The following is a 12,280-nucleotide window of genomic DNA, read 5'->3' as shown; positions in this document are numbered from 1 at the left end:
AAACATACATGTAAACACAAATTCTAAATTTGAAAAATAAATTGACACGCAAATAAAGGAATCATTTATTTTAATCGGGTGTTTAATCGTGAAAGAAAACAAATGATAATATGATCTCATGATAGTGACAGTTGCTTACTGTGCAGTACTAGCATATGAAATCATATCTGTATATTATAATATATAAAGTATTAAACGATATTACAAGTAATCTGTGACAGATTGACGGAACGGTATATATATATGTAAGTATGGTGTAAAATAGGAAACATGTTTTTGAAAGTGATATTACCTCAATATTAAAAATCTGTTTTAAGTATGTTTTGTGATCCATAAAACCAAATCGTAGTCAGAAAAAAATAAGCGAACAACATCACTTATATAAGTTATAATATATTCTATTTATTTATCTAGACATAAACATTGAATTACCTTCAATATAAAATACTCAACAATGTGTGGGCAGTCCACAATCGACATAAATGAAATATTATTGAAAAATGATCAAGGAGTAATTGTATTAAAACGTACCTTTCGATCGTGATTGATTGTGAAATAGCTTTAGGAATTTACTAACAACCAAACACGCGAGCTACCTGAGAATAAGAGGTATGGAGGTTCATTAGGTTGTCTGGATAAGGCTTAGTCATACGTTATTATGTAATATCTATTATTATGCAACGAATCGATAGCACTTATTTGAAATGATAAAGATTTATACTATTATAATGTGAGAATGATAAAGATTGCGTCAACATCTAACGCATTTTGAATTGTCATCTTTAGTCTTTTCAAACACATTAAATACAACAGATTTTATAGAGGATGTTAATCCATCCATATAATTTATTATAAAGGACTTATTTAATTTAAAACAAACAAAAAATGATCCGAGAAGTTATTAAATTTTGTATACACTTATAGTATCATCTATCGATAGAAAATAAATGGTCGATAATAAAAACATACGTCTGTGCAACTAGACGTAGTCCATCCGCAAATTAGATAAAACTAGTTAACTTTCTTTCGTTATATTATAAAATTGCAGTTCAAAATATATGTGTCTATCATGGTAGAGTATGTAACCACCAGTCAAACAATAAAGTTAACATAAAAGATATGTCTCGTATTTTAATATAATGTGCCTATCCAATAAAATTTTAAAAATGTACTTGTGTGTAATAACCATTGATATACTACTAGATGAGGAGTTCCCATACAAGTGTCATTTTAAAAATGTACCACAAAAGAAGATATTACAAATATCGTCTTATAATATTTCCTTGTAGGTATAATGCGTTAAGATCGTTAACATGGATTCCCGAATTTCACCCGTATTGCCCTGGCTGTAAAACTAAATTTGCGTTCTTGGAATAGTGACCCTAAGGGTGTCTGCAACCGAAAGCTTGCAAGCTACACCAAAAATTCATGTCTGAGCGGACAGAGCAAGTCGTCATGCGCTGACTATTAGTTAGAGTAAGATGCAAGCTAGATCGGGCTTACTCATAATTATTGCCAGGTCGTTTTCGAGACAAATATTAAGTGAGCTTATATCGAGTTAAGTCTGCTGATATTAAAATAGTAAGTTTTAACACTGGCCGAGTCGCTGAAAATCGGGCGTCATTTTAAAAAGCATATAATTCATCCAATAGTAGGTATATCAATGGTAATAACTAATAAAAAATAGATTTTCCTAGACAACAATACTCAATGTAGTGAATTATGTATTATCATAGTATATCAGTGGTGAGGGGTGCATTAAAGTTGCAGTTAGTGCACATTAAACTTTGTCAGTCAAACGTATTTTCTTTGAACTAAGATTACAATGTGTAGATAGTGTTTGTTGCCTAATCCAACAATATTCTTCAATGTCCGCTTTATAATAGTGGCTATAATAGCGTAGGCTATTAAAATTTTTAAAAGTCAAAATATCATTAAAAATTGAGATGTTTAGAGATCAGCCAAACATTAAACCGTTCTTGTGTATTCAAATATTTTTTTAAAGAAAATAACCAACACGCATTAATCATATTATCACACGTTTGAAGTTATAATATATTATAATGAATAATATATATTTATATAATCATTAATGGTATATATTATTAAATGGGATTTAACCACAGTATATTAAAGTATAAGCAATCATGCTTTAGGTGAGACTTCGTAGCTTTAATAAAAATTATTGGATAAGCCAAAAATATATTTGGAGAAATAGTGTGAAGCAAAAATGCAATAGATAATAATGACAAAAGTTGCCTTAAATATTTCATATAAAGAACTGGAGTAAGAGTACGTAATATCGTGCTGTATAGAGGCTATACTCATTTGCTATCTTATAACGGATAGTATTGACGTATGCACTGTGAATTTATTATGAATATATATAATTTAAATCACAGATATTATTGATCACCGGAAACTATAACAAAATGGTCGTCTAAACTGTAAAGATATAGAATCTAAAATGTAAAATTCAAATATTATGGATGATTTTCCTGTCATCAAATCAAAAAAGTGATAATAACTTTTAATTTATATAAAATAGTATTGCGTGTACTCACCAACCACGACGACGTGCCCGAAAACGTCTCCGCTTCCAATACTGCTGCAGTTCCAGCGGTGGTTGGAGAAACGTCTCCTACACTCCTGCGTCGCGAGTTTGACGCCGTCTCCAGCTGCTGCCAGGGCCGCTGGAGAAGACCTGCAGAGGGTCCGCTGGCGATGGCTGAGTCCTGGGATCCTAGCGCAGACCGCACCGCCTCCGAGAGACTCTCCGCAACTGAAATTGAAATATTTGTGGTTAGGTAATATTTTGGTAACAAATGGAATAATATTTTTCAAAAATATGTTACCTTCTTCATCATTATGTATTATTCAATTAAATTAACGGAATTTGATATAGTACCCCGGACGTATATTTGTTGGTAAATTTCATAGTATGGTGCTAATTTCTTAATTGGTACCCCACATTACCAGTATTGGCCGGTACCCGATGGATGCAGTTTTGTGCCTCGCTTAATCGCAATGGGTATGTTATAGATGAAGATTATAAATGTATAATTAAGCAGTATTTGATAAATAAAGAAAACAAGAAAGGGTGAGAGGGACACCAAGCGAGACAAGGTGAGACAACTGGCATGATAAACACTGTCGCCACTAGCGACTATAGACATTGAAGTTAATGGCCTCACCAAACAACACCCGGTCTTAATGTGCTTTAACCGGATATAAATGACTTTAAGAGTACCTATTTATAGGAGAGATGAGCACGTAAAGGCAAGATTAAAAATTCTAGTAAGTAACGAAACCTAATATAAAACTGCTGAACAATCTAAGTGAAGAGATCTTGACGTTGGCAATATGACGCCGTAAATGTTATAAATGCAACAAAAATGCCATTTGTGGCGATCAGATCGGACGGTCTGATGGCCCTAACAGCTGGTCGAACCGACTTGAGCAGCTCTCCCCTTTCCGTACACTTTTTATTTTTATTTACGTGTTGCATAATTATACGATTTAATGCAAAACCGTGCAATCAACATTAGTGTTTTACAAAAAATCCAGACTATAATTCTGATTAAATGATACCCAGCTAAATTTTATATTTAAGTAATTTATATTATAAGTTAGTGTAGTTGATAATTAACCGATATGGATCTATGATATGTGCGATTTTTGTAATTCTTTTTTTAAATAATCTGAAAAATTTATAATTCAGTGTATCTGGCTGTTTATCTATATACTCGTATATACATTAATAATCGCAGTCTGCTTTTTCTCAGGTAGTAAGTATCATAATATAATTTGAATGCCTTTCGCGATGAGTCGAATATGTTTTGTGTTTAAAATGGTCATTTTATGTGGGAATTATAAAAATTGAACCACGGTATATATATATATATATATATATGTCTATCTATAATATAAAAAACAATATTTGTTTGTTTGTTCGTGTTTTATGCACTGCCATTCCGTTCATCCGATTGCGATAAAACTTTGTCAACTTATTGCTTCCACTTGCTCGAAGAGTATAGGCTATATCTTATATATAAAAATGAATGTCTGTGTGTCTGTTTGTCTGTCTGTCCCATATGCGTTCCTATAACATTCATCCGATTGCGATGAAATTTTGGTAAGTGGTTTCTGAATTATAAAAATTATCATCTTCTTCTTCTTCATTCTTTTTTCTTTTATTCGTATGGTTCTTATACCATTCATCTGATTGCGATGAAACTTTTGTCAGTTATTGTACGCACACCCGCAAAGGTTTTTAAATTAGAAAAATTATATTCCTTTTCTTCTTTTTCTTCATTATATCTTCTTTTATTCGTATGTTTCCTATACCATTCATCCGATTGCAATGAAACCTTTGTCAGTTGTTGTGGTAACACCCGCAAAGGTTTCTGAATTAGTACAACCATCTTTTTCTTCTTCTTCTTCTTCATTATATCTTCTTTTATTCGTATGGTCCCTATACCATTCATCCGATTGCGATGAAACTGTCGTCAGTGGTTGTGGTAACACCCGCAAAGGTTTCTGAATTAGTACAACCATCCTTTTCTTCTTCTTCTTTTTCTTCTTCTTCTTCTTCATTATATCTTCTTTTATTCGTATGGTCCCTATACCATTCATCCGATTGCGATGAAACTGTCGTCAGTGGTTGTGGTAACACCCGCAAAGGTTTCTGAATTAATACAACCATCTTCTTATTCTATTCGTATGCGTTCCTATACCATTCATCCGATTACGATGAAACTTTTGTCAGTTGTTGTGCGCACACCTGCGATGGTTTCTAAATTAGTATTATATTAAATACAACGTTTATTGTTTGTTTGTTCCATCCAATTGTGATTTTTTTTTTAATACTCGTACATATTAATAACATTAATAACGTTTTCATATTTTGGATTCGATTTTAATTTAGTGTTCTTTTGTTTGACCTTTACTCCTATTAGAATTATTTTCCTATTGCCATATTGTATTACACAGATATTTTAATATTAAAAAAAATAATAACCTCTTATTGTTTTTTAAATATCTAAGATAAATATAACCACGAAGCGACCCTGTGCGAAGCCGGGTACTTCAGTTAATATTTAATAAATTATAGAGTTAATTTAATTTTTGACAGATGCTGATCATAACAGTGTAATATTTACTTACAATAAGTTTAAAATGTGAAATGATTTACAGCTATTTAAATCGTTAGTCTTAGTGATCTAATTTTTTTCAGTTTCACTTTTTTTCTCATAATATTCTTCATTTGAGACTGAATAGTAAAAAAACTATTAAAGACAAAGTTAAGAAATTAACTGCTTCATAATCCTACCTTGATAATTTGTATAATGCTTATAGACATATCTACCTATTTTTTTAATTACACCTCAACTTTTGAAAATTGCTGTATTTCTGGGAGCAAGGACACCTGTAGACTAATCTTAAATGAATCGTGATCCCTTTAATGTAAACCAGTTTTGGTTACAGTCACAATCATGAAAACATTTTTCTAGTAATAATTAATAAACCTTGAAAAATATAACTATTCCAGTAATATTTTTTTTTTACCATATTTGATCCTAAGAAGTTCATAATATCGGTCTTCAGAGTGTATAGGTTGTATTACCAGATTTTTTTACGAGAAACAGATATTAACCACTTCTTACTCAACCTATTAGGTCCTTACTACCAAATAACGAGCGTATAATTAATTATCAGGTTTATTTTTTAATTGTTTAGGTTTAGATTATTTGTAGGTTTTTACGTGATGTAATAATTATATTTTTGTTATCATAATAATATTAGGTACTTATAATTCGTATATAAATGACATACAGAGAGATAGATATTTTATCAACTCGGTAAATTTAATATCAACTGTAAAAATTTCCTTTATTAAATAATATTATATAAACCAAATCTAGAAGTTCTAATGGATTTAAGTTTTGTACTATTCCATTTGATTTGTTTTTGCGACCCGGGTTTCGCCTTTCGGCATCTTCATGCATTATGTGCACTCACAAAAAGGTTAATAGGTACACACTGACAACGAATATAGTTATTTCTAACTTATATAACAAATTAATACTTAAATTTAAATTCTCGTACTCTCGGTCGATAGTATTAATATTATAAGTCATAAAAACGGCATCACTATTACTGGTTTTTTACAATCATGAGTGCTTGTACATATTATATTATATATATATATACGTCTGAAAGAATTGATAATATTGACTGCAACATTCTTTTGTTGCATGAATAGGATATAGGAAATATTTAAGTAATACACACTTACACAGAGTATACAGGTAATAGGATGAACCCATAAAACTAATTCGTTTGATACCCTCTTAAACTTAAAGGAAAGAGGTATGATATAATACCAATAAGTCATGACGTTTGTCTACCAGGGCTGCCATTTCTCGGAATAGTATTCATTTTATATTTAATTACTAACTTTTACACTTCTATGACCAGCACATTATTGTTTAGTTATCTTTTCGTTATTATCAAAACAAATAGAATGCGTCTAGTAAGAGCTTTTGTCTTCCCGATTTGTATAATATGTTCCTCTAAGGCTCGGACTGTAATCTTAAGAAAAAAGACAGGTTATTGAGAATCTAGTGAATAGCTAAACGTATTAATAACTTCAGTGAAATACAAATTGGAGATAGACTCTCCTCGGTTTGCTTTGACAAGACTCTAGCCCGTAATATAGCCCGCAGTTAAGATAGGATGGGATGAGAAGGAGCTTTCTTCAGATCGAAAGACCAAATAAAGAGTGCCACAGGTGTTATATTGACGAAAGACATGCCGTTTAATGACATGCAAAATAGAATGAAGCTTTTAAGAAAACTTTCAAACGCCAAATCATCTTGGTCACGATCCTGAGCTATAAGACTCTGACGAATATCGTTTTTTTTTATTATTTTCTACTTTATGTTTATACTTATATGCATGCTGTGATATAATCAAACAAACATGCTAAAAATTGTATAAAATATATATTAATAGCAGCTTAAAGCCGTCTCTACATTGGCAACAACTGGCTGGCAACCTCATAAAATTTCGATTAAAATAATTTTTGGTCAAACAAATTTTGATAATTATCGTGAAATGGCAACTTGTTGCCAATGTGGACACCGCTTGAGATTCCTTATTTTTTATTATTAGGTACTGGTTGAGCCTAGTTGAAAAAATGCCGTATCTTTCACAGTAATAACACCGCAAATGTATTAAAAATTAAATAATGTTCAATGATGGAAACCAACTTACAATAGCGAATCAGCCCAACTGAAGGTTTAAGTAACTAACTCTTTCCTTTCAATATACGTGTGGAAAAGCTCCCAGGGAACATAATATGTATATGACAGATTAGAGTATGCCAAGCTATCTTGGTAACTTAAATAACATTTCAGACTAGACATTTTATTCAGCAAGCTTATTATAGGGCCTGAGAATTACAGCTATAATAATATAGTGTGGTCGACGCATTTAACGCACATAACAAAGATAATATTGTAGAAAGAAACATAGAATATTTCGTGCAGTAGTTTAATATTCATTCAAATAAAAATTGAGTTATAAATCAGAGACTTAAATTTATATATTTAATACGTGTGTGTGTGTGCATGTATTGTAACTTCACTGGGACTCAAACCCCGATCCTCCAGATGAAAGGCTGTTTACAGACATTCTCATAGTCGTCATCATTAATAGTGTTTAAATAAATAATAAACATATCACTAGTAATAATTGTAAATATTGATACTTTTATCTCAAAAGGATAATAAATAATGAAAAACATTATAATTACTTATTAATTAAGATTAATAAGAACATAAAACATGTAAGGTTTTAAGTTAGGATTTGTGGTAGCCCTATCATGCGTGACTTAAAGCTTTTGACGCGAGCGGTTCTTTTGTTGGTGATACTCAACCCTAAAAGCTCGACTTAAAGTTTAAAATATATTTAAGTCCACGCTACAAAAACAACACTTAGTTCGTAAACATGTCAGATATGAATGTTCCTGAGTGCGGACATTCATTTATTATACACATTTTAAAGGGGGTGCTTTGCATTTACAATCAATGAATGAAATTATTTTATTTTTTGTAATTTAAAAAAAGAAAAAATAAGGCCAAAGTATTTAAATTTGTATATATATATATATTACACATTCTTATACGTCGTTTACGAAGTAGGGGTCATTTACATGATATTACATAATTTTTAGTATTTTATTCCCAGAGATGCCAGACGCGCTTGAAATATGGTGCTATAAGCGAATGCTGAGATGAGAGTCTTATGAAAATAACCGGCCAAACGAACCAACAATTCCATAGAGTCCGAGACTCCAAATTATTTGTCATATAGCTTTCGGGTAGGATAATGATACAGGGAAACCCGTTATATTTAGTTAGGTCGAAGATCCTTCCAGGTGGACAATACAAATCAAGAACGTCACCAGTTTTCCACTGACACAGGTCTTGCATGCTACTGAATGCCGAAAGTGGTGGATTCAAACCGTGGAGTAGGAAGTCACTCCTCGAAGAATTAATTATTTTTAATGTTCACAATATTAATATTACGTAAATTAATTTAGTATGTTGATAATACGAAACTTTACAAAACATCATTCCAAAATAGACTACTGCCTACTGAATATTGTAATACATAATACTTTCTTGTTAAAGCTACTATTTGGAAGCTTGTAATCCTGTTTTCCTCATTACAAAAGCTATGACAAGCTTCGTGCTTAACTTTGTAATCCTAAATAGGTACAAACATAACATTGTATATAATACCTACTTCTTACATAATAATACAGAGTTAAAAATACTTGTCATTATAGTATGCGTACCATACATATATCATATTATGTATAGGGATTGCAATACCCAATGAATATATCAATACCGGTATTTTGGTATTTCTTATTAAATACCGGTGTTAATAACAATTTTCGTCAAAACATATTATAGTAAAAAAAATTCTATCAAAAAAAATTGCTATTAAAATCTATTGAAAACAACTATTTTATAGCAACCTAAAGAACTTACCAACATTTATTATGTTGACCTTTATAAATAAATATGTATAGATCATAATATTTTTAGAAATATAATAAGTCCAGGTACAGAAAAATCTCTCTCAAATTCAACGTTTGTTGGATGTACTTATCAACGTTGAATCAATAGTTATAGAATAATAATTGGAAATATTTGCCACGAATGTTTTCTTTTTCGAAATATGTTAATTCATCGCGACAATTAATTATAATATAAGTATATTTGAAGGATTTTTTTATTATTATTTAACTTTTGTTATTTTCAATCAATATATTTTCATTTTGGCAGCATTAATCTTGTACACTAAATTTAATATTCAATATAGTAGTATGTAATGAAATATATAAAAAACATCGATTTTTATAAATAATATAAATGTGTATAACTTGAAATCCTTTTTATTTATATCAAATTTTATTTATGTATGGTCCCAATATTGAAACTTGATTTGATATAAATAAAAAGGATTTCAAGTTATACACATTTATATTTTTTATAAAAATCGATGTTTTTTAAAATAGATATAAAAAAAATTAAAACTATGAATTAGTCAAAAATCTCTTAATCGATGCTTATAAAACTTAATAAACTAAATTTTAATTATAAATATGACCATAAAATATATGTAATAATAAGATGCGGTCCAATTCAACAAATTCACATTTTTTACAATTGTAAGTTTATCTTTGACTTAAAATAAAAAAAAAATCTTTTAATGTTTTTAGATACATATTTGTTAAAATTGTAAATTATCAAAAAAAATCTCAAATTGCACGCTTCGTATTTTTCCGCTAGGTGCCTCTTTAACAACGGCTCAGTAAAGGCTTCACCAAATTTGATGTATGAAAAAAATGTAGTGTTTACATACCTTTTATTACGAATATTTCAAAATAAATTTTAGCTAATAATTCAGCACATTTTACGAGATTTTCTAAAGAGAACAATAATATATCCGTTGATCATAACCAGTGAAACCAACAAAATATCGAATAGCTACTGTAAATCCGCAAGTCTATTAATATTATTAAACATTTGAAAAACCTTTAATTCTGTTTTCCCGAGGCCCTATGCATACTGGCTCTCAGATAAAGATAATAATTATAATATTTTTATCACCAACATTCTTGTTATTGCAACTCTTGGCTGGTGTTGGTTCTTCCAGATACTTTCTACATCCCGGACGATCTTTCCATTTTTTTTGGCCGATTAAATGTGCTAGATTTCCCAAATTATCTTTCGTCATCGTAGGTTGTGAAGTGTACGCTACATTTATTTTCAATAATAAAAAAAATCAAAATATGTAATTAATTATACCCAAAAATAATTCATGTGGATTAGATAATATTACGAACTATATCTTTTATTCAACAAATAATTCACATGTATATTGAACATACCTACATAATTTGAAAACATATCATGCATATTCTTTTTTTCTTTCGACCATGTCCGATCCTAATAGGATCATATGGGCCTCCACAGGGTAACAGATTTTTGTTTTTACGAGAAATGGATGTCAGCCACTTGCTCAACCTATCAGGTCCATACTCTGACTCATACACAAATTGAAAAACAATATGTGTACTTGCCAGACCCAGGATTCGAGCTTGGGACCCACGACGCTTAACCCGCGCGGCATATACCTACCCACTAGAAAAAATCCTTTTTAGAAAAAAAAATCTATTGGTTATAATATGCATGAAATGTTTTCAAATTTTAAAAATATGTTCAATATAATATAGAATGTTACTTTCTCAAATCTTGTGAATTGTTCATTGAATAAAATAAATACTTTATTTAATTGTTAGTAACTGCAAGTATGTAAAACGTATAAAAACTAAATATATGGGGCAAACCATGACGTCGGTTAGTAATTAAGGCATTTTTAATGCATTTCATATATGAACTACCAGTTAAATTCATCGTAATTAAGTAGGATCCCATAGCTTAATTGGAAAAGCACACTAACGTGAATCCAGCAGTTACTGGTTCAAGTCCCGTCGGACTGTCATGTCGTATTATTTTCTAAAAAGATTTTTGTAGTGGGTATATGCATGATATGTTTTTAAACTATGTATGTCCATACAGACAAGAAATAATATATTTTAGTTGAAGTATGGCCTTATGGTGGAGTGGGTTCAGAAGAAACTCTTGAGACCCCTTTACTTGAGGTTCTATGGATACTATCCGTGGCAATTTAAAAGAGATCTTTACTCAGCTACGTACTTTTTCGACTTGTACGAGGTATAAATGAGAACTCTGGCATTCTGTGCAGTGTCAACCTGTGTGTCCCTGATAACTATCTTAGAAATAGAGGGCATCAGTTGTTTATTCTCCCAAGGTGCAGAACCAACCTGCCACTGGTAATGCCAATTGGGAGGACGATAACTATGTTCATCCAAATTACTTCGGGTGTTGATATATTCCACTTGCGTGAGGTGAGTTTAGGTAGATGCTATTTTATAAATTCTTAAAATAGGGTCTCCTTAGCAAACTCGGCGTACTTCTTTGAACTTTTATAGATGTACAATTGTATTTTTACTGCTTTTGTATGTTTATATTATGTTCTCTTTCTATATTTTCATTTTTATCGTTCTTATTACTTTTTTCTTTGATAATATCTTGATAATCTTTAATAATGTTTCATGTCATATTTTAAACGTCTTAAACTTATAAATTGTAATGTCCACAGAATTATTTTTGATAATAAAAGGCATGTTTCAGTCAAGTAAGTAAATGTAATTTATAGAAAACGGCCATGTTATAAGAAAAAATATCAAAATGCTTGTCACATACTATTAATCTTCTGACATTCAGGAGCATTTATGGCTCAGAAAAATATATATATATATAATACTTCGTGTATAAATACTTATCAGTATATTATGTCGGTACAACACAGTTAAAAAAAATATCTAATTTTTCTGATCATAGCTAATCCCGGGAATGCACACCGTCACTAAATTTAGTCAATACATACTCGATTGTTCTACACTATACAAGTCTTTAGTATGACTAAAGAGGAGTCCACAATATGTCAAAAATAAATTAAAATTGAATTGAAATTTAGGTAGCGTTTAGGTTACTCTTACTTTGTATAGGATAATTGTGTCGGTAATAATTATAGGATTTAAAATATCTAAATATTTTATTTCGAAGCGACTTCTACAGATCACGGTCAAATTTCTTGTAATAGATTTCTTAAA

At 30.4% G+C, this 12,280-nt stretch overlaps 1 protein-coding gene across 1 annotated transcript in view; it reads right to left on the bottom strand.

The window, feature by feature from the left end:
• Wnt2 (Wnt oncogene analog 2) overlaps nucleotides 1–12,280 on the bottom strand; it is a 231,363-nt gene that overhangs the window by 130,060 nt on the left and 89,023 nt on the right. The window contains exon 2 of the mRNA XM_085942730.1: nucleotides 2,565–2,782. Coding sequence (XP_085798856.1) covers nucleotides 2,565–2,782 — 218 coding nt within the window. The remainder of the gene's footprint in view (nucleotides 1–2,564; nucleotides 2,783–12,280) is intronic.

This window comes from Rhyacophila brunnea, unplaced genomic scaffold (genome assembly GCF_057557595.1).
Source record: "Rhyacophila brunnea isolate RB1 unplaced genomic scaffold, BYU_Rbru_1.0 scaffold_15, whole genome shotgun sequence".
Lineage (NCBI taxonomy): Eukaryota > Metazoa > Arthropoda > Insecta > Trichoptera > Rhyacophilidae > Rhyacophila > Rhyacophila brunnea.
Note: the sequence above shows the minus strand (reverse complement) of the source record. Positions and strands in the feature narration are given on the sequence as shown.